The sequence below is a fragment of the Cavia porcellus genome, unplaced genomic scaffold, assembly GCF_034190915.1.
Source record: "Cavia porcellus strain 051 isolate PalLab524CR breed Dunkin Hartley unplaced genomic scaffold, mCavPor4.1 scaffold_23, whole genome shotgun sequence".
Lineage (NCBI taxonomy): Eukaryota > Metazoa > Chordata > Mammalia > Rodentia > Caviidae > Cavia > Cavia porcellus.
This window is the reverse complement of record NW_026947506.1, coordinates 9,639,002-9,663,962: the sequence shown is the minus strand read 5'-3', so window position 1 is coordinate 9,663,962 and position 24,961 is coordinate 9,639,002. Positions and strand designations below refer to the sequence as shown.

General features: G+C 37.0%; 1 protein-coding gene across 1 annotated transcript; it reads left to right on the top strand.

Moving 5' to 3' along the window:
• Positions 1 to 21,202: 21,202 nt before the first annotated feature.
• LOC100714741 (olfactory receptor 6E1-like) lies at positions 21,203 to 22,167 on the top strand. Its single transcript, XM_013148545.2, is given in 2 exon segments — positions 21,203 to 21,638; positions 21,641 to 22,167. Coding segments are annotated over 2 exon segments (963 nt in total).
• Positions 22,168 to 24,961: the final 2,794 nt, after the last annotated feature.

Here is a 24,961-nt window from a genome sequence, read left to right as displayed (position 1 = left end):
TCAACAAAACACTAAAATGGCAAGACACAGAGTTGAAAAATGTTATAGAGAGTTGGTCCTCACACAAAAGATTTATATCTAGAATACATAAAAATTTAAAACAACCCAGACCCCCAAAATTAAAATATCTAATCCAAAGTGGGCATTTGAGATGAATACACACTTCTCAGATGAAGAAATACAAAATGACAAATAAAAACATGAAAAAATGTTCAGCACCATTGATCATTCGAAAAATGTGAATTAAAACAACACTGAGATTTCATCTCACTCCAGAAAGAATGGCTATCATCAAGATGTCTTCCCATAACAAATGCCTGGGAGACTGTGGGAGAGAAGGAATCCTTTTTCATGCCTGGTAGGAATGCAGACTAGCACAACCCCTGTGGCTGCACTGACTAGTGTGCCATTTGTGCAAAAAAAAAAACAAAAAAACTAGGATTGGAGACACCATTCAACCCAGTTATTACTCTCCTGGGTATCTTCCCACAATATTTCAAAATATTATACCACAGTGACATATCTGCACCCATATTTATAGCACAACAATTTGTAATTATCTAAATCTTGGAAACAACTGTAATGCTCATTGAGCATGAGATGGATAAACACATTTTGTATGTAATAGAACACTACTGAGCCATAAACATAAATTTAAGACTATCATAGGTAAATAATGCAACTTGTGACAACTTACATTTGATCACATAAAAAAGTTGAAAACTTCTACTCCATCCCTGCCACATTTGATATTATGATTTGAATCACTTATATAGTTTGCACATTATCGTATTGTACAAGTTATTACCTTTCATAATTCAATCAGATATGATTGGTATAAACACTGTCATTACTGTATGATAATATTGTAAAGTTACTGTGCATCAGTAAGTACATTCTTTCATCTTTTCATATCTCTAATTAGTATCCTCTTCTTTCAGACAGAAGAATGTCCTTCAGCAGTTCTTATAAGGTAATCAATTCTACTGGCTCTGAATTACCTCAGGATTGTTGTCTCACCCCCATTGCTGAGGGACAACTAGCCAGATAACTTGGTTTGTTGCTTGCTTACTTGCTTGTTTGCTTTTGAGAAAATGTCTTTCTCTAGAGACCAAGTTGGCCTGTCTTTTATTTCCTCAGTCTGTACAAGTGTGGGATTACAGGCCTGGACAACTATTCCTAGCTTTCAACTTGTCATGATTGGCAGTGTTCTTTTGTTCCTGTAGCATTTTGAAAACATCATCCCACTTTCTCCTGGCTTGGAAGGTTCTGCTGAGAAATCTGATAGTAACCTCATTTCTACCCCCTGTATGTGACATCTTTCTTTTCTCTTCATGGTTCAGGCTCATATTCATTTTTGAATTCTAATAACTAATTATGCATTACTGTAGTCTTGTTTTGATTTAATCTTTTGAAACATGTTGCCTTTTTCTCTATCTGGATATTTACATGTTTCTTCAGATTGAGAAGAATTTCATGTATTTCAGGTAATTCTTTCTTTAAGTGGATTTCTGTACCTCTCATGTTCCAGGACACAGAGAACAAGTATTTCACGCATGAAGAAAAACCACTTCCAAAACAGATTGATGTAGTCTGCAAAACTATCTTTCAAAATTATTAGAGAAATAAGATACTTCCATGAGAAAGAACAACTGAAGGAATTCATCACTACCAAACCAACCATGTTAAGAGTAATAAGGATATTCTAGAGAGAGATAGAGATAGATAACCATGATTCCAGGCACAGAAACACGGGGGAATAGCAATTGAATAGAGAGGAAAGGGAAGGAGCCAATATCAGGATAATAGCATTGCAGAGACAAGCTTATGCATTAATGTAGATGGCCTAAATTCAACAATAAAAAGAAACACAGGGAGAATAGTTAAAGAAATAAGATCCATCAATATGCTGTGGACAAGAAACAAATTTAATTCAAAAGAAAATTCATAGACCTAAATCCAAAGGAGAGAAAAGCATGCTCCACGCAACAGGGAGCCTGATAAAACAGGAATAGATTTCCCAACAAATGCAGAAAGGATAAGAAATTTATGGCACTTTTATAGAATGGAAATCTACTCAGTCATGAAGAAGAATCATCTTGAGGCTCTTGTATGTGAATGAGCACAACTTATTTCATGCTCATGAGTGAAATGAGTTGGACTTTTAAGTGGGTGAGCATGGTGTTGTCTCCCTAGGATAAAAAAAAAATGAAAGAGTTAGTGGGGTCCAAAGTGTACAACACATATTGCGAAAGGGAAAGAATAGGAAATGGCTAAAACTGGAAGGAACAACTGTAATGTGGGAAATTAAAAAAGAAAGAATGGAAAATATTATATATAATACATAATTATGTATATATTTGTGTCCCTGTTAGTGTATGTCTGTATCTTTACCTATATGCTATATAGTATATAACATAGTATATTATATAATATACAGTATACTATGAATACCATATATAGTATACATAAAATACAATAATACATATATACTATACAGTATATATTTTATATATCATATATTACTATACTATGCATATTCTACATTGTATATTGTAACAACTAGAATATATGCTATATAATAAATGATATATACAATACAATATAGTATATATAGTATACATAGTGTATATAGTATATGTAGTATACAATACAGACAGAATATATACTACATAATACATGGTATATACTATGTGGTATATATGTAGTAGAGTAGTATATGTATATTAAAATATAGTACACAACAAGAGCACAGTACACAGTGTCTGTCTATAACATATATATGATAATTATACTATTAATTTCTGGCAACTCAAACAATAAAAATGGTTTGTGTTTTCTTGTCTGAACAGTTTTTCAATATATGTCACTCATTACTCAATCTTAATCCCCTTATTATCTGTTTAAAACTGTTCTATCATCATTTTTACCCTTTCATCTTCCTCATTTTAAAATAAATAAAGTAAAATTCAAATGGAAATGACTCTAATTCTTGGTGTGATGAGTAATTTTAAACTGAAACAGGGCACTATGTTTTAAGACCTCAGCTCTTACTGAAGCCTTATGTTTCCTTAAATGTGCTCACATTGTTCAGACAGGGTGAGGCCGAGGTCTACCTCATTGCTCTCAGGGGCTTCCCAATCTTGACCAGACCTCTCAAATTCCCCTAGGCTACAACATGCACAGCACAAACTCTAAGGTGATTCTATGTATTCCATTTTTTAACAATTCCAGGGGCTGGGGAATTAGCTCAGCGGCATAAGTGCCTGCCTTGCAAGCAGGCAGTGGTGAGTTCAATCCCGGGTACAGATAAAAATGAAAAAGTCAAAAAACAACAACAAAAATTTCTTTTTTTAAAAATTTTATTTAAAAGGAAAAAGAGAAAAACACAAAACAAAACAAAGTGGTTTAAGGGTACATGTAATACAGAACTACAAAAAAAAAAAAAAAAAAACCAGTAAGAAATCACCAGTTAATAGATTACATATTATCATCTTAGAAATAGTTGCTCAAATTACAGTATCAAAGAATACAAAGTGGACATTCAAACAGTGAGACTGCAAACAGCTGTGTTCAATGATCCAACAAAAACTCAATAATATGGTCATCTATCTTAACACACCAAAAACATTAATACAGTCAGCTACTTAACACCTCTAAACACACTTGCTGTTATATCCCTTAGAGCTCTTTTTTCCCTCTTTTTTTACAACAAAACTTACACATTTTGGGTTTTATTACTCCTTAGTTCTGATTACTTTTGGGGGGGAAAGAATAAAGTCAAATATGGCAAAACAAAGCTGTCAGTCAAATCCAAGGATAAACATAGCACATGATGTTAAAACAGAGTACAAGGTTATCAACAATGGTTATCAACGATGTCTCTTGTTTCCTTAAAAAGAATTGTCTATCTCATTAGATATTATAAAGTTGAACAAAACAGTAGAGAACAAGACCAATAAAACTTAGGCATTGTAAACATTACAGGACTTCCAAAGGAGACAATAGTCAAACCAGAATGGGCATCTTAGTGAATCTTATTTGCCTTCAAAGTACTTGCCTATACCCGCAAACTTGATACTATCATACAGAATGGAACAGAGTCTAATCAGTCAAAACAAGATCATGGGAGTATTACAGGACTTCAAAACAAGTTAATAGGAAATCAAAAAGAGTTACTATTATATATCCTGCTAATTTTTTTAATTTTTCCCCTTAATTAAAACAAACATAAGAAATAACAAAATAATTTTTTAAAGAATAAGGAGAGATTGAGATAAAACAGGACATAACAATATAACAATACAGGTCAAAGCAGGACTGTTTCAGCAACCTAGTGCTTCACCACCAAAGAACCGGAATTAATAGTAATTACCATAGTGTCTGTCTTTTTCCTTGAAATATTTTAATAAAAGTTCATATACTATAGCTTCAAATATTTCCATATCAAGAAGCCCAGAATAAAGCCTTTCCAATTAATAAGTGAAAACTTTATAAGGCTTCAAGGCCACATAATGGGGAATCATTATTACCACATATTTTTATATATTTGAATCATTACTTACATTAGGGAAACTATTTGGTATTCACACATGCGAGATTGATTTATTTCACTTATGAGTATGGTCTGAAGCTGCGCCCATTTATTGATAAATATCTCAATGTGATCCTTCTTTATAGCTGAGTAATACTCCATTGTATATAAATACCACAACTTTTTTATCCATTCCTCAGTTGATGGACACTTGGGTTGTTTCCAAGATCTGGCGATTACAAATTGTGCTGCTATAAACATAGGTGCACATATATCACTGTGGTATGATGCTTTCAGTTCTTCTGGGAATATGCCTAGAAGTGGAATAGCTGGAAAAAATGGGATTTCCAATCCCAACTTTTTGAGAAATCTCCAGACAGACCTCCACAAAGACTGTACCAGTCTACACTCCCACCAATAGTGCAGGAGAGTTCCTTTTTCCCCACAGCCTTTCCAGCATTTGTTGTTGTTGGTTTTCTTGATCCTGGCCATTCTTTCAGGAGTGAGATGGTATCTCAGTGTGGTTTTAATTTGCATTTCTCTAATGACCAATGATGACGAACATTTTTTCATGTATTTATTTGCCATTTGCATTTCTTCATCTGAGAAGTGCGTATTCATCTCAGATGCCCATTTTTAGATTGGATCTTTGAATTTTGGAGGTCTGAGTTTTTTTAATTCTTTATATGTTTTAGACAAGAGTCCCTTGTCTGAGAGAGAGTTCACTAAAATCTTTTCCCAGTTTGTGGGTTTTCTTTTCACTATGCTGGAGATTTCTTTTGACATGCAGAAACTTTTTAATAAGAAGTGGTCCCAGTTATTGATTCTGGGAAGTATTTCCTGTGCAGTTTGAGTCCTGTTCATGAATTCTCTACCTACTCCTACGTCTTCAAGGTTTCTACTCAATTTGTCTTCCAATAGATTTAGTGTTTCTGTTTTAATATTCAGATCTTTGACCCATTTACATTTTAATTTAGTACATGGTGATAGACATGGGTCTAGCTTTAGTTTTCGGCAAATGGAGAGCCAGTTTTTCCAGCACCATTTATTAAAGAGACTGTTGCTCTTCCAGTGAACCTGCTTGGCTCCTTTATCAAAGATAAAGTGGTTGAGTGTGTTTGTAGTTGTGGTTGTATCTTCTAATCTATTCCATTGATCTTCATTTCTGTTTTGATTCCAGTACCTTGTTGATTTTACTACTGTTGCTTTGTAGTATAACTTCAAGTCAGGGATTATGATGCCTCCTGCTTTGTCTTTGCTGCTTAGAATTGCCTTTGCTATTCTAGATCTCTTCTGTTTCCAGATGAAATTTAGGAGTGATTTCTCTAGATCTATAAGGTATGTTGATGGTATTTCTATTGGAATTGCATTGAATCTGTATAACAGTTTTGGGAGAATGGCCATCTTCACAATGTTTGTTCTTCCTATCCATGAGCAAGGGATGTCTTTCCATTTTCTGAGATCATCCTCAATTTCCTTTTTCAGTGTATTATAATTTTCACTGCATAAATCTTTCACTTCTTTCGTAAGAGTAATTCCTAACTATTTCATTTTTTTTTTGCTTGCTAATGTGAAGAGTGCAGTTTCTCTTATTTCCCTCTCTGTGATTTTGTTGTTCGTGTATAGGAATGCTATTCATTTCTGAGTATTGATTTTGTATCCAGCCACATTGCTGAATTTATTTATTGTATCTAAGAGTCTTTCAATGGAGTTTAGGGGTCTTCTATGTAGAGTATCATGTCATCTGCAAACAATGATAATTTAACTTCTTCTTTTCCTATTTTTACCCCTTTTATTTCTCTTTCTTGCCTAATTGCTCTGGCTAGTACTTCCAGTACTATATTAAATAGGAGTGGCGATAAAGGACATCCTTGTCTTGTGCCTGATTTTAAAGTAAAGGCTTTCAATTTTTGGCCATTTAGAATGATGCTGGCTGTTGGTTTGTCATAAATGGCCTTTATTATATTGAGGTAAAGACCATCTATTCCAATTTTCTGTAAAGTTCTTATCATGAATAAATGTTGGACCTTATCAAAGGCTTTTTCTGCATCTATAGAAATGATCATGTGATTCTTATTTTTGGCTTTATTGATATGGTGGATTACATCTATTGATTTGCATATGTTGAACCATCCTTGCATTCCTGGGATGAATCCCACTTGGTCATGGTGTATAATCTTCTTGATGATTTGCTGGATCCTATTTGCCAATATTTTATTGAGGATTTTTGCATCTGTGTTCATTAGGGAGATCGTTCTATAGTTCTTTTTTTTAGTTGGGTCTTTCTCAGGTTTTGGTACTAGAGTAATATTTGCTTCCAGGAACGACTTAGGAAGGATTGCTTCCCTTTCAATTTCATTGAACAGTTTGAAGAGTGTCGGCATTAGGTCTTCTTTGTATTTCTTGTACAATTCTGCAGTGAATCCATCTGGGCCTGGGCTCTTCTTGGTGGGTAAGGCCTTAATTACATTTTCAATTTCAGTAACAGAGATTGGGTTATTCAACAGTCTTACATCCTCTTGATCTAGCTTTGGTACTTCATATGTTTCTAAGAATCTGTCTATTTCTTCTGTGTTATCAAACTTTTGAGAGTAGAGGTTTTCGAAATAGGTGTTGATGATCTTCTGTATTTCTATTGGGTCTGTAGTGACTTCACCTTTTTCATTTCTTATTGCATGGATTTGAGCTCTTTCTTCCCTTTTTTAATGAGGTTGGTTAGGGGCTTATCGATTTTATTTATTCTTTCAAAGAACCAACTCTTTGATTTGTTGATTCTTTGGATTGTTTTCTTAGTCTCTATTGCATTGATTTCTGCTCTGATTTTTAAAATTTCCTCTCTTCTTTTGGCTTTGGGCTTGACTTGCTGTTCGTTTTTTAGCTGTTTGAGGTGTAGCATCAAGTTACTTATTTGTATTCGTTCTGTTTTCCTGATGTGGGAACTCAGTGCAATAAATTTTCCTCTCAGGACGGCTTTCATTGCATCCCACAGATTCTGGTAAGTTGTATCTGCATTTTCGTTTTCTTTTAGGTATTGTTTAATTTCTTCTGTGACCCACTGATTACTCAAGAGTGTGTTATTCAGTTTCCATGTGTTTGCAGGATTTTTGCAGTATCTTTTATCATTAATTTCTAATTTCAGAGTGCTATGATCCGATAACATGCAAGGGATGATTTCAACTCTTTTGCATTTGTTTAAATATGTTCTGTGAGCTAATATATGGTCTATTTTAGAGAATGATCCATGTACTGCTGAGAAGAATGTGTATTCTGATGTTGTTGGGTGGAACATTCTATATATGTCTATCACACACATTTGTTCACAGGTGTGATTCAGTTCTGTTATTTCTTTGCTCATTTTCTGTCTGGTTGATCTGTCCCTTGTTGTCAATGGCGTATTAAGGTCTCCTGTTACAATTGTGTTACTGATAATTTGACTTTTCCTTTCTGTTAATAGTTGTTTTATATAACTGGGTGCTCTGGAGTTTGGTGCGTATATGTTTAAGATAGTTATCTCTTCCTCTTGGAGTTTTCCCCTTACGGGTATGTAGTGACCTTCTTTGTCCTTTATGGTCATTGTTAATTTAAAGTTCTCGTTGTCTGCAAACAGAATGGCTACTCCTGCCTTTTTTTGAATTCCTGCTGCATGAGGTATTGTTTTCCATCCTTTGACTTTCAGTCTGTGAGTATCCTTCTGGGTTAGATGGGTTTCCTGTAAACAGCATATGGTTGGATTTTGTTTCTTGATCCATTCTGCTAGTCTGTTTCTTTTGATTGGTGCATTGAGACCATTTACATTAATGATTATTACTGTTAAATGCTGGTTTATTTTTGGAATGTTATCTCTCTGCTGTCGCATCTTTAACTTTCTGTTCTGTTTATTTGCTTTGCTTAGTGGTTTTTTTCCTTTGTGTATCTAAACTGTCTTTCAATATTTTTTGCAGGGTTGGTTTGGTGTTCATGAAGTTCTTCAGCTGTTCTTTGTCATGGAAGTATCGTATTCCACCATCTATTTTGAATGATAGTTTTGCAGGATATATCAGTCTAGGTTGGAAATCATTTTGCTTTAGGATCTGGAATACTTCACTCCATGCTCTTCTTGACATTATTGTTTGTGCTGAGAAGTCTGCTGTGATTCTGATAGGTTTGCCTTTATAAATGGTCTGTCTTTTCTCTCTGACAGCTTTTAATAATCTATTCTTGTGCTGGATTTCTGGGATGGTGATTATTATATGTCTGGGTGTATTCTATTTTGGTTATGACTATTTGGAGTTCTATATGCTTCACTGATCCTGATGTCGGTTTCTGATCTCATGCTTGGGAAATTTTCAGCTATTACTTCTCTAAATATCCTCTTGACATCCTTTATGTTGTCTCCTTCTTTTTCATTAATCCCTATCATTCTTATGTTATTCTTCTTTGCATCGTCTTGCAGTTGCTGAATTATTGTTTCCTGATTCCTTGTTATTTTTAAAAGATCTTTCCTTTCCTGTTCACTAGCTGCAATCTTGTCTTCAAGGTCTGAAATTCTATCTTCACTTTCATTAAGGCAGTTTTTACAACTTTCAGTGTAGTTTTTTATTTCCTGTATATCTCTGTGCATCTGCATTATGTATTCTGTTTGTTTCTTATATTGCTCGTCTAGGGATTCTATCTTTTTGTTTAGTTCCTCCAATTTTTTATCTGTGTTTTCTTTAGATATATTCAGAATCTCTTTCATTTCTTTTATCATTTTTTCTTTTACCTGGGAGATTATTTCGAGTTTGAATTTCTTTAAAGCTTCCTAGAGTTGCTTGTCAATTTCAGTAGCTATTGTGTCCGATATTTGAGGTGAATGGCATATATTTTCTTCTATATACATTGCTCCTAGGGTTTCTTGAGATGGGCTAGAGGTTTGAGGTTGTAATTTGGTCTTTTGTTTTGTCATTTTCCTGTATTTCTGTGTTTCAAGTGTTTTTTGAAAGCTTCCTCAGGATCTGTTGATAATCCCCTTCTATGTTTGCAGCTACTGAGACTGGCACCATACCACCCAAAGCCACTGGACCCGCAGAACCAATGGCCCTCCTCTGCCTGCTCAGAACTCCGCAGCTCCAGACAAGCTGGGCCTCAGGGACACTGTTCGCCCACCTGCCCCTTGGAAGCTCCACAGCTCTCCAATAGCAGCCAGGTTAGGGTACTCACCACAGGCCACAGTGCCTCAGGAACCTGCGATCACTCCCTGCTTGCTGAGATATCCCCAGTCCTCCAGACACATGGGGAGGCCGATGCAGGTGCCCCAGATCTGCCCAGCCCCTCCTCTGCATACCAATGGCTAGGCATGGCAGTCCCAAACAGGCTGGTCTCTGGGGATAGTGTGGGCCCGCCCACCGGTCGGAAGCTCAGCAGTTCTCCAAGTGCAGCCGGGATGGGGAGGTGGATGTAGAGGCCTCAAACCCACTTCTCCACTTCACTGCACTCGGAAGCCTGGAGGGTCCGGAACAGTCTGAGATTTGGGCAGAGTGTGCTGAGCACTTACCACAGGCTGCAGGGCCTCTGGAACCTGCGATCCCTCCCTGCTTGCTGTGATATCCACCAACAACAAAAATTTCATGGGAATGATTCAGTCACTTAGAAATTCAGATTATTTCTTTTTCTTTTTAAAATTATTTTATTATTGTATATAATAAATATGATCCAAATTATACATTTATAGTTATTATCACTAGTAATGATTTTCTATTTCCAACAGTGCAGAATTAGCAGTCACTAGTGATCTAGAGGGACAATGTTCTCTCAATGGCTTTCTTACATCTTCTCTAATGTTGTCCTTAGTTCTGTCCGCTTGCCCTGATGGATTTGTAAGGGAAACATAAGTCAAGTCAATTTCTACCACCTCCATTTCTACTCCTGCTGATGTACTATCCTCCCACCTGGAGGGTTAGCCAGTACAGTGTCCTGGAGTATGTTTTAGAAAAACAGTGGGTAAATAATGTGCTAGTTGGAGAGAGAAACCATTTGTTTTGTTCTGGAGCTGCTGCCAGCAAGTCATCCCTTACTGGAACAGGAACAGGATTGAAACCTGGGACACAAGGAGGGCAGGCCAGCTGCTCAGGATTCCAAGTGAGCCCACTCCCCAGTTCTCTGGAGCACCAAGGACGTTTGTGTTCTGTTCCTCTTCCAAAATGTCGACAGGTGAGACTTCACTGTAATGTCTCTTTCATTTTTTCAAGACATGGGAAAGGAATTTACTGAAGAAGAAAGACTTGCTAACAAGATGCACATACTGTAATTTTAATTCAGACAATTTAAGGACATCTTGAAAGTGAATGTTTAATAACTTACATTTCAGATGTATAGAGCATTATTTATCACGGTTATTGAAAGTGCGAAGGGGCAAGGAATAGATCGCAGGGCACCATGAGCTGACTGTGATGACTGTGACCCTGGAATTACTCCACTACATCACCACTCACCCCTGGTGTGACTAGAACATCTTGCCTAGAACATTCATTGGTTGTGATTTGAAGCACTTGTCATACCCTGAGCTCAACTCTCACACAAAAAGCAGGAGCATTTGGCTTGGCTCAGTGAGACAGCACAGTCAGAGATCTCAAATGAACAACAGTTGACCAAATAGCAAGTCTCACATAAGATAATTCTATGAGACTAGAAGTAAAACGAATTTTTCGCCGTCATAAAAGAAGTACGCAACAGTTCAGGAATAACCGTGGTGATGAAACCGCATTCACAGAAGGAGAAAATGCTGAGGAAGAAGTACATAGGGGTGTGGAGGTGGCGGTCATCCCAGGTGATGGTGATGATGAGCGAGTTCCCCGTGACAGAGGCCAGGTAGGCCAGCAGGTGCAGCAGGAAGAAGATCTTCCCCAGGTGCTGGACTGCAGGGAAGCCCTCCAGGGTGAACTCCTGGACAGCTGTCCCATTCCTTATCTCCATCTTTATCTTAATTTCTCTGTCTACTTTCAACCCCCTTTTCTATGAGAATCTACAAAGTATAAAGAAAGAGAAAAAGAAAGGATAGGTCTTAGGAAATGAGGAGACTTTTCCAAATGAGAACGTTTACGAAAGTGGAGGACGGAGAAAGGAAGGGAGGGAAAATGGGTGAAAAAGAGTTGGAGAATAGATGGAAATAAAACCTTTGAAGATGGAGAGGGAAAAAAAGATGGAGAGGGAAGAAGAGTGGTCAGGGGCAGAGGAGGTGGGCCAGGGAAAGGGACACAAATTAAGTACTGAGATGTGCTGTGCATCTCTACAATCTCCCCACAGTCAATGTAATCACTATACACTGCAGTTACCTATAAGAAAGATTGTCACCAAAATGTAAAGATTTATCTGTGTCTAAAATACAACCAAAACTCTACTTGAATTTACTCTTCTGAGTGAAGAACTGTGTTCTACATTTAAATATTTTATTTCAAATTACATTAAAATGTTCCTTTGTTAGACTGAATAAGTTGAACTTTCTTGGTTCTGCTTTTCTGTTCTTCTTTTGCTGCTTTTGAGAATAAATTTTACATCAAAGTTAACTTTTGTGGGAAATAGTATCTAGTATCTTTGATCTCCATAAGGTAAGCAAAGCAAAAACGTAATCAGGTTTTTTTATGAAGACGAAATACACAACTAAAAGCATACACATGATAGAAAACATTGTACAATGGCGGTTCCCACCACAGATAGGAATAGGTGGTGACAGTTTCTGCCACTCCTTGGCTTGTAGGAGAAGCATGATTGTGACCACTATGTTGCTGTGCATAGCAATGGTCATAAGGAGGGAAACAAACAGGATGAACGAAGTCAGGACAAAAGTCAACATCTCTATTGATCTGGAGTCCAAACAGCAGAGATGGATCACTGAGATAAGTTTGCAGCCTAAGTGAGAAACAACTGTGGGACCACAGAAATGTAACCAGGAAACCTTCACAACCAGCCCAGTGATCAAAGTGAAAGGCAAAGTGTGCTCTACCTTGCAATAAGACAGGAACTCCAGGAAGCCCAGCTAGGCCCTGATTTCAGTCATGCGGGAAAAAGGAAATATATAAAGTGTTCCCATTACCATGTTTCAACCCAGTTATTATCTTGAAATGCATTTACTGAGGTCTTTACCTAAGCCCTTTGAATGAGCAGGGAATATCATTATGGAAGCATCTCAAAACTACCCAGTCATGCATTGAGGAGAGACTACATCTAAATATAGGGAAGAACTGCCCCATTACTTCACTGTCCAGGCTCAGTGAACAAACCTCAGAGACACATGGTTATCACCCTCATTCCTCCCACTCAGCACAACAGCAGAGCTTCCTTCTGCTCTGCCTTCAGCATTCGCCCCTCTGCGGGCATCATTATTACACTGCAGGATTCTGGGTGGCTGGAATCACACCTGGATGCTCCTTGCAGTAAACAGAAGAACACTGACTTTTAATCCATGATTTGGCTTGAAAGCAGATGAATTTGTGTTTCATCTAGGGGAAGGGGCCATAGTATCTGCTGGAAATAAGTTCTTTAGTGAATCAGTCATGAAATTACATATTGCTTGATTTAGTTCTTTGCTTTGTTCAAACCTGGGTTTGTATGAATGACCCACAGTACCAGCTTACATGTAAGCAGTCTGTGGTCTAAACATATGGCTCAATAAGTCACAAATCTATCCCGCATCGAGTACTAACTAAGAAGTCGTTCCCAGGAAAGTGAACTTCTCTGTTTATGTGTTTCCTTATTCTTCTAAAAAAAAACGAGGGTCTTTCGCATGTAGTAAAAAAAAGAAAATTAGGTCCTTCTTTACTGTAATCAACAATAGTCAATCAATATCTCATATCTTAAATCAATAAAATATAACTAAGGCTGATTTCTAATAGAGAAGACAAATGTTTATAAATTCTTGAGGACAGAGAAGCACAGTTTCTCTCCCTCAAGACTTTTAAATCCACCTAGACCATGAGTACAATACAAAACAATCACACTCACGCTACCATTTGCACTGTAACTATGTAGAAATGCTGATCATATTCCTGTTCATCTATGTGACATGGTCATTCATTCCATGGCACATGATGACATACTTCATCGTGAATATCAAGCATGGTTGCTGGTGCACCCATCCCCCAACTCCAAAAAAATCCTCATGAGAAAAAGAAAACCAAGGTCAGATGTCCTTGTTCACAAGAGTCAATTTCCAGTCACCTACTTGCAGATCCCTTTTGTGCACAGGTAGGATTGCTGCACTCAAAGCTAATCTCTGCCTTAATCTCTTTGCACTGTGTGACCACAGGACTTCTTGCCATCTCCAATGAGGTCACGGAAGTCCATATGGACAAAGCCCTGGCATTCAGACTTCATTAGAGGAGCCCAAGCGAAGCAAGTTGGATTCAAGTGCGCAGCAGATTACCGAGGCTCGCTGCATTGTTTATTGTTGGAAACAGAAAATATTGATAGAAATGCATCCTAAATGCCATCTCACTGCAAGTGGTAATGTCTTCCCTCAGTCTCAGTTACCTGCATGGCTCTCTGTGAGGATCTGCACTGGTAAATTTGGCCAAAAGTCATAAAATGAGTACAGTCCCAAAATACACGTCAATGAAATCACCCTTAAACAACAGAAATGGTTTTGCATATAACTAAATGTTATGCTTTTGTTTGTTAACCTGTCATTTTCTTTATTGAATTATAATTTATGCACTGTAAAATGCATAAATCACACAAGTACCAGTTGATGCTATTGCACAACTAATCGGCTATGTAACTGCTTCTCAAATCACACCAAGGAGCATCTTTTTCCCTGATCGATTCCCGCTGCCCTTCTTTTGCGGAGCTTCACAAGTTTCAGCAGCTTATGTTTCCATTTTAGGTTGTCTCAAGATTTGTCTTAATATTTCTTTTTGTTTATTCTTTCGCCCATTTGCTGCTCGAGAGGACATTCAGCAGTTTGCACACAGTTTTACAATTATTTCTAGGCTCATACAATTTTAATCAGAAAACACCCTTTAACGGTATTCAATGTTTGTAAAATTACAAGACTTGGATAGTGACCTAGCAAGGAGAACACTTCTGTCCGTGCCTGTGAGGGTGTGTACTTGGCTACTGTTGGGTGAAATGCTTTCTGTATGTGTGTGAGACCTCTTTGGTCTATTAAGTAGGTTAGGTCCAATGTTTCATTATTGATTTTCTGACTGAATAACACTGTAAGTATTTTAAGTCTATTAATATTTTATTCTTTAGTTAGGTGTTCCAAAGTTGAGCACATATATATTCATGATTGGAGTAACTTCTTGATGAGTATACCCCTTAGCATTATATAGGAATGTTTGTCTCATGTTAAATTATATGATTTAAATCTACTTTATCTAAGCATAGCTGTGCCTGCTGTTCTTTCACTTCACATTTGGTGTATGCATGTTCTTCAAGGTGAAATGAACTCCTTACAGGTGGCACAGAATTGGGCCTTATGTTTTCTTTTTGCTTGTTTTCGGTCAGTTACTGTTTGCATTTTAAGTATCAAATCTATTCTATTTACATTCAAGGAAGTATTTATAGCAAAGCCTTACTACTGCCATCTTTCTGGTTATTTTGAAGATCTTTCCCTCTTTCCTTTCTTTCTTTTCGATTGGAAAATTTTCCATGGTGCTGTGCTTTGATTTATTATGTTTAGGCTTTGTGATATTGTTATACTTTTTTGATGACTGTAAACCTTACATAATCAGTTTTATACTAATTTGAAGCTAATAAGATCTTAAATTTTTACTTTAAACAGAAAAAAGTTAGAAATATCAAATAGAGATTCAAACCACGCTTAGTAGGAGAATAACAGTAATATATTGTACGTGGTTATACTCACAGTAATTGTTCAGGGTACAAGACTCAGACATGAAATATTACCCAAAAATTTATTAGAACAAAACTTCTTTTCCACTGACCTAACAGAAACTACCTGTATAACCATCTTAACTATCTTGTATGTATATATACAAACTGTTTTCTTTTCCTTTCCATCATTTTCCATTTTGCCCATTACAGTTTTCTTTTCATTCAGTTTCTTCCCTACTCACAGTATCCATTTACATTTTGGATCCTGTTTATAATTTCTTTTTCCTCACACTGACACAGTATAATGTTTACACATGTAAACATTATTACATTGTTTATACATTATTATATAGTGTATAAACATTACACATGTAAACACGTATAAACATTTCACTTATGAGTATGGCATGAAACTAAGCTCAAACTTGATCAAAGATCTAAATATTAAAACACACACTCCTAAAGCCAAAGGAGAGAAAACAGTGGTCCACATAACAGAGAGTCTGATAAAACAGGGGTAGATGGCCCATCAACTGCAGATTTAAACATTAAATCTACGTGAAGAGAAAGTAAGTAAAAATCTTCAAGACAAAGGGATAAACAGAGACTTCATGAACAAACCCCAGGCTGCATGGGGAATACTAAAAAGAATCAGCAAATGAAATCGAACCATATTAAAGGACTTGTACACAAAAAGGAAATAACCAACACAGTGAAAAGGAGACCCACAGAGTTGAAAAAAAATTATGGCCAGTTTTCCCTGAGACAGAAAAATTACATGTTAAATACATAAAGAATTAAAACAACCCAGACCCCCAAAATTCAAATATGCAATCCAAAAGTGGGCATTTGAGATGAACACACACTTCTCAGATGCAGAAATATAAAATGGCAAATAAAAACATGAAAAAATGTTCAACACCATTGATCATTGCAAAAATGTGAATTAAAACAACACTGAGATTTCATCACACTCCAAAGAGATTGGCTACCACCAAAATATCTACCAATAACAAATTGTGGGGTGACTATGGGGAAAAGGAATCCTTCCTCCTACCTAGTAGGAATGCAGACTGGTGCAGCCCCTGTGGCTGCACTGACTAATGTGTCACTTCTGCAAAAAAGAAAAAAAAACTAGCATTGGAGGCACCATTCAACCCAGGTACAAGTTATTACCCTCCTGGGTATCTTCCCAGAAGATTTAAATATATTATACCACAGTGACATATGTGCAATCATATTACAGCACCACAATTTGTAATAACTAAATCTTGAAAGAACCCAAATGCTCATCAAACATGACATGGATAAACATATGTTTCTTTTATACAATAGAGTACTACTCAGCGATAAATAAACATAAACTTGAGACTATCATAGGTTAATTGATACAACTTGAGGCAACTATGATCACATAAAAAAGTTGAAAACTTTTACTCCATCCCTGCCACATTTTACATTACAACTTTCCTCATTTATATAGTTTGCACTTTATCATAATATAGAACTTATTACCTTTCATAATTCAGATTTTTAACTTCATATGAAAGATATGATTGATATAAACAGTCATTACTGTATGATACTATTGTAAATTCACTGTGCACCAGTAAGTTAATTCATTCATATTTTCATATTTCTAATTTGTATCCCCTTCTTTCAGACAGAACTTCCTTCAGCAGTTCTTATAAGGTAATCAATTCTACTGGCTCTGAATTACCTCAGCTTTTGTTGTCTCACCTCCATTGCTGAGGGACAACTAGCCAGATAACTTTGATGGTTGCTTGCGTACTAGCTTGTTTGTTTTTGACAAAATGTCTTTCTCTAAAGACCACTGGCCTGAAACTCATGATTTCTGTATTATTTTTCCTCACAGTCTGTACAAGTGTGGGATCACGGGCCTAGACGACTATTCCTAGCCTTAAACTTTTCATGATTGACAGTGATCTTTTTTACTGTAGCATTTTGAAAATATCATCCCACTTTCTCCTGGCTTGGAAGATTCTGGGAGAAATCTGATAGTAGCCTCATTTGTATCCCTTGTATGTGACATATTTCTTTTCTCTTCCTGGTTCAGGATCATATTCATTTTTGAATTCTAACAATTTAATTATGCCTTACTGTAGCCTTATTTTGACTTAATCTTTTGAGAAAGTTTTAGTTTCCTCTATCTGGATATTTACATGATTCTTCACATTGAGAAATTTCAGGTATTTCATTCTTTAATTTGCTCTCTGTCCCTCTCATGTTCCAAGACACAGAGAACAACTATTTCAAGCCCTGAAGAACACCACTTCCAAACCAGATTGATGTAGTCTGCAAAACTATCTTTAAAAAAGTAATAGTGAAGTAAGATACTTCCATGATGAAGAACAACTGAAAAAATGCATCACTATCAAACCAATCATGTGAAGAATACTAAAGGATATTCTAGAAAGAGATAGAGATAGGTAACCCTGATTCCAGGAACAGCAGCACAAGGTGATAGAAATTGGAGAGGAAAGGGAAGTAGCCAGTATCAGGAAAATAGCATCACAGAGACAAGCCGGTGCATTAATGTAGATGGCCTGAATTCAACAATAAAAAGAAACACAGAGAGAATGGTTAAAGATATAAGATACATCAATATGCTCTGGATAAGAAAAACATTTAATTCAAAAGAAAATACATAGGCCTAAATCCAAAGGAGAGAAAAAAAATGTTCCACACAATGGGGAGCCTGATAATACAGGGGTAGATTTCCCATCAACTGCAGAATGGATAAGAATTCTATCATAATTTATAGTACCATAAATCTACTCATTTATGAAGAAGAATCACCTTGAGGTTCTTGTAGGTGAATGAACACAACTTTAAATGATGCTCATGAGTGAAATGAGTTGGACTCTTTAAGTGGGTGAACATTGTGTTGTCTCCCTAGGATTAAAAAAAAACTGAAAGATTTAGTGGGATCCAAAATGTACAACAGATATTGTGAAAAGGAAAGGACAGGAAATGGCTAAAAATGGAAGGAACAACTGTAATGAAGGAAATTAAAAAGAAAGCATGGAAAATATAATATATAATACATAAATATGATTATATTTGTGTCCATGTAAGTGTATGTCTGTATGTATATCTACATACTATATATTATATAACACAGTATATTGCATAATGTATAGTATACTATGAATATAATTTATAGTATACATAAAGTACTATACTACATATATACAATAGAGTATAAATAATATATTTTATAGATCATATAGTACTATACTATGTACATACTATACTGTATACTATATAAACTAGTTTATATGCTATATAATAGATGATATGTACAATACTCTATAATATATGTAGTATACATAGTATATGTAGTACACATGGTATATAATACATATATAGAACATATATATACAATACATGGTAGATACTATATGATATATATGTAATACAGTAGCATATGTATATTAAATATATAGTACAGAACAGGAGCACAATATATAATCCCTGTCTATAATTTATAAATGATAATTATACTAGTAATTACTGGTAGCTCAACAATAAAGAATTGCTTTCTTTGAACATTTTTAATATATCTAACTCATTAATCATTCTTAATATGCTTATACTCTGTGTTAAAAAGTAGTATACTCTTTTTTACCCTTTCTTCTTTCCTCATTTTAAAATAAAAAAGTAAAACTCTAATGGAGATAACTCTAATTCTTGGTGTGATGAGAAATTTTAAACTGAAACTGGACATCTGGGCACTATGATTTGAGACCTCAGCTCTTACTCAAGCCTTATGTTTCCTTGAATGTGCTGACATTGTTCAGGTTAGATGAGGCTGAGGTCCACCTCATTGCTCTCAGGGGCTGCCCAGTCTTGACCAGACCTCTCAAATTCCCCTAAGCTACATCATGCACAGCACAAACCCTGAGGTGATTCTATGTATTCCATTTTTAAAGAATTTCTTGGGAATGATTCAGACACTTAGAAATTCAGATTATTTCTTTTTATTTTTTAAATTGAATTATCATTTTCATTTTGTCTATAATAAATGAGTAACTACAATCCCAATGCTACATTTATTGCTATTATCACTAGTAATAATTTTTCTATTTTCAACAGTGCTGATTTAGCAGTCACTAGTGATCTAGAGGGAAAATGTTCTCTCAATGGCTTTCTTACATCTCGATAATGATGTCCTTGGTGCTATCCTCTGGACCAGATGGATCTGGATCAGTATCAAGAGGCAGTTGAATGGGAAATATAAGTCAAATAAATTTCCACAGCCTCCATTCTATTTCTGTTGGTGTGCTATCATCCCACCTGGACAGTAAGCTATTACAGTGCCCTGGACTATGTTTTAGAAAAACACTGGGTAAATACTGGGCCAGTTGGAGAGAGAAACCATCATCCCTTGTTTTGTTCTGGAGTTGCTCCCAGTAAGTCATCCCTTACTGGATCAGGAACAGGATGGGAACCTGGGGCACAAGGAGGGCAGGACAGCTGCTCAGAATTCCAAGTAAGCCCACTCCCAAGTTCTCTGGACGACCAAGGAGGTTTGTGTTCTATTCCATTTCCAAAATTTCAACAGTTGAGATTTCACTGCAATGTCTCTTTGTTTTTTTCCAGACATGGGAAGGGCATTCACTGAAGAAGAAAGACTTGCAAACGAGATGCACATATTAAAATTTTCACTCAGATAATTTAAGAACGTCTCCAATGTGAATGTTTACTCACTTATATTTTTTAGCTCCATGGACCATTATCCATCTTTGTAACTGGAAGAGTGAAGGAGCAGGGACTAGAGCTCTGGGCACCGTGAACTGACTGTGGATGACTTGTGGCCCTGGAGTGACCGCAGTACCTGAAAACTCACCCCTGGTGTGACTAGAACATCTTGCCTAGAACATTTATTGGTTGTGATTTGAAGCATTTGTCATAACCTGATCCCAACTCTCACCCAAAAAGCAGGAGCATTTGGCTTGGCTGAGTGAGACAGCAGAGTCAGAGATCTGAGATGAGCACCAGTTGACCAAAATGGCAAGTCTCATATAGGATAATTTTAGGATTTAAGGGCAAGAAGAGCACATTATTTCCACTCAGGTAAACAATATAGGGTGTCAGAATGAATCAGAAAACTACGGTTGGAGGTAAGCCATACAGTCCACTGTACTGCTTAATGTCAAGCATCCTTTAACTTGACTTGAGCTGAACGTTCTGAAGACAGAATACCTCTCTGGACGGACCACATAATATGAGCAAACACATCTCTCAAACTGACCTACATCAGGCTATGTGTCAAAAATACCTGGGCTGATTCTCTAACAAGCCTATTAGAGATTATTTGTGACTGTTAAAATTTATTGCTGCTGGCTGAGAACTATAGAAAATAGTCCTACCTATCTATTTGTAGTCCAAAACATGAAAAAGAACACTTAGGATATAATAATATAATTTTTGGAGATATGACAGTATCCCATATCTTAGCGTGTGTGTTCATATTGGTGAACATGCATGTGTGTTCGTGTTTCTATGTGTGCATGTGTGTGTGTGGTGTTAAGATTGCATTATGTGGCAATACATGCTTGATAAGCACTTCACTAACCCGCTGTAATCCATGTTAAAGTTTCTTTAATGCAGTTATAACATTCCTGTCTTAATAACTAAAAGCCTTTTGTTACTTGGGCATATACTTTATGTGAAAATGACCAGTAATGTTTCAATTACCTTAACTACATGCACAGTTCTAATTTATGAGACAAAAGTGTTTAAAACTAGTAGGCAAACCCACGAACAATGCTGAGGATATTTTATATATTTAATAAATTAATGCTCTGTATTCTTTAGGCAGGAACTGTGCCCAAAGGGCAATGACAAAGGATGGATGAAATGGAAAAGGCAGTGATGGTGGGGGCGGGGAACAGCACAGCTGTCCAGGAATTCACCCTGAAGGGCTTCCCTGCAGTCCAGCACCTGGGGAAGGTCCTCTTCCTGCTGCACCTGCTGGCCTACCTGGCCTCTGTCACGGGGAACTTGCTCATCATCACCATCGCCTGGGCTGACCGCCGCCTCCACACCCCTATGTACTTCTTCCTCAGCGCTTTCTCCTTCTGTGAATGTGGCTGCATCACCACGATTATTCCTAAATTGCTGACCATCTTTCTGTCAGGGAAACAAATTATTTCTTTTGCTTCCTGCTTCACACAGGCATTTGCTTTCATTTTCCTGGGTGCAACTGCTTTTTTGCTGATGGGCGTGATGTCCCTGGATCGATACCTGGCCATCTGCAATCCTCTGCAGTACCTCACCATCATGAACCAAGAATGTGCGTCCTGCTGGTCACTGCCTGTTTCTCTTTGGGATTTCTGCTTATGGTGATTCCGGTCATAAAGCTGTCCCAGGTGACCTTCTGTGGCCCCAACGTCATCCCTCACTTCTTCTGTGATTTGGGACCCTTGGCAAGGCTCTCCTGTCCGGAAAGCAGATCTATTGAAATGTTCTTCTACAATATTGCCTCCTTTATCCTTTTTACATCTTTCTTTATGACTGTCATCGCATATAGCAACATAGTGGTCACGATCCTGCACCTCCCGTCAGCCAGTGAGTGGCAGAAAGCTTTCTCCACCTGCTCCTCTCACCTCCTTGTCCTCTCGTTGATGTATGGTAGCTGCATCTTCATCTACATAAAGCCAAAGCGAAGAAGCAGACTAGACACCAACCGAGAGGCTGCTCTGGTGAACACGGTGGTGACGCCGCTGCTGAACCCTGTCATCTACACCCTGCGTAACAAGCAGGTGCACCAGGCACTGAGGGATGCTGTGTCCCGTGTGAAGCTGCAGAAATAATATCACAAACATTTAAAGGAGCAATGCACCTTCCTTTCCACAGATACCAAATCTTGTCTATTTCTAGGGTCATCTACTATACTTTTGTGATGATGTCTGTTTTTTTTTCTGTTGTGTTAGAATATTAGCCTATATACCCTATAATCCACTCTGAAATATCCAATAATTTTCTTCATATTGTGAAGAAAATATCTTCTTGTATTGTTTCATCAATTCAAAACAAATAAAATTCCACATATGCAATGAAGAGTCTAATATATACATATTTGTTTGATATGTTGACTTCCAAAGCCAAAAGTCTGTGATGAAAAATATGTACTTGAGATAAATGCATGGACCGGAGAAAACATTCATGCACACTGAGAATCGCAGAATGCTCCAAAGACAGATTTAATGTGTCAGCTAGTTTAATTCTAGAGGGCTGTAATTCATCCCTTAAAGTGATGAAATATACTTGTTTTCAATACTGCACATTTGATATATTAATACATATGTTTACAATTCTAATTCTATTTTTTGGGATGCATATGCTGCCTTTAGGTCAAATTGAAAGTCTCTGTTGCTTCATTGGTCTGCCATACTGGGCAGAGCCAGAGAGATGAAGGTGGAGGACCGTAGGAAAGGAATGAGACTTACAAGAAGGAACTGAGTTTTTATTATTGTTTCCCTGCTGCAGAAAATTTAAAGAAATTGAGCTAAATCAAAACCAAAATGAAAAGAAAGCTAACTGTGCCTGTAAAATCTCTTCAAGTGGATCTGTGAGTGAGTCTCTATGTCAGTGGAGTGAGAGGTTTGGGTGTGATCCCTTCCAGAGACGGCTTTCAGGCTGGCTTGAAATGATGGTCTGGATACTAACTGACAGAAACACAATGTGAACATGCTCGATAGAAAGTAGTAATCTGTCTAAAGGAAGAGTTCATTACACTTGCAACTGTCACTTCGGTATCAAAGATTTCAAGAAGAAATGAGGGATTGGAGACAAAATTCTGGCACAGATGATCTTTTGACATAGGTGGTTGAAGGCATCTATGTCATTTGCTTTCACAACATTGTTCTGCAAGTGTGGGAAACATGAATGGCTGTGTTGGGGTGATTGTCGGACCATAAATAGGAAACAATTTAAAGAATAGAAGGCTCATCTAACAGAATGTGTATTTTAGTGTGTGCTGAGTGTGTTTAAGGATTTCTATAAAACATTGTATAAGTTTGTTTCTTTTTCCTTGTATTGAAGTATTTGGCTTGCTAGCATAATTCCTCTGCTAGTGATTTTTTCCACAATGAGCAGTAACTGCATGGTCACTGTTTTTTGGAGTTCTTTAAGTTTGAAATGTTAAGCACTATAATTGGAAACCTGCCTCAGAATGAAAGGGTAACATGTACAATTTTAAAGAAATACATAATTTAAAATCAATTGTTTCTATGTCTTTAACACAACTTTAGCCACAATTTGATCTACCTCAGATATACTACAATTTGCTTATCCAAAATCTTTCCATGGGCTTTTGAACAGTTTCCATCTTTTGATACTGTGAACAGTACTGTTGTGTTTAAGTGTTTGCTTGAATACTTATGTTTATTTCTTTTGGGCTACAAAAGGGATTGTAATGGGTGAAGTGGGGAAAAAGCACTCAAGGATCAAGAGTCTTCCGTTGTGGTGACCTTTGAGTAGTGTCCATTTTTTACTATTGCGATTTTACTCCTCCGAACAACTTTGTGCATGTTTTTCTGTGAGTATTGACTTTAATTTATTCATAATTAAAATAGTTTTCATTTTTTATAAACTAGTACAGGAACTGTGATGGAGGGACTGTGGAGCACCTGAGTGAAGGTTAAGTGGATTCATTTGAGGTGACACAAATGCCTTGAAACTAAATAGAGGCGACAATTACATATATTTTGAATGTTCTACATGCCACTGAATCTTTTAATTTTACATGAATAATGTTGTAGGTGTACTTATCTCAACTAAAAATTTCTTGTTCCATAAAGTTTTATATACTTTTGAAAGTTTTACAGTAAAACATAATAGTCAAACTTAACCAGGGCTATAGTGTGGAAGACGTCAGTTTTTTTCTTAATTACCACAATCTACAAATATTATAAAACAAAGACATAAATAGGAAACCAAACACCAAGGTAGTTCTGGGAGAACTCAAGTGTTCATTTAAGTACAGAGGAGCAGAATCAACACGAGTATGTGTGCATAGAAACACTGCTGGTGAGCATGGCGTAGCTGAGCTGCCTGGAGATGACTGATAAGTGTGACGGAAGTTGAGGCTTTGGTGTTAGCTGTGAGGCAAGAGACACCATATTCCTCCATGAGCTGACTGCTAAGGACAACACAACCATTTGACTATAAGGGAACCTAAAATCGTTTCTGATAGGGACCCCAAGATGGAGATGTGTCTACAGACACTTGCCATTCAGGAAGCAGTTACGGTGCCCCACTCTGTTTCCCATTCTTTTACTTCCTTCCAGGGTGTGCATCCACCTGAGATTTAAGCTTTGACTCCCCAGACTGCACAGACTGCAAACCTGGCTCGGAGAGTGCACTGTTCTCTGAGACCACATCCCATACATTGGAGCCAGTGGATAGTGAAGTAACTTGATCCAGATTTCAGAGCCAACGCTTCTCTCTTGACAAGGTTTCCTTGTCAACACTTCGATTCAACCCCCAATGAGAGCTACCCTATATTCCATACATGGCTCTGAGGTTGCACTGCACAAGCGTGCCTCCAAGGTCATACTCACAGCCATCATGACCAAGCTCATGCCATGGGTCCTGGTCGTGTAT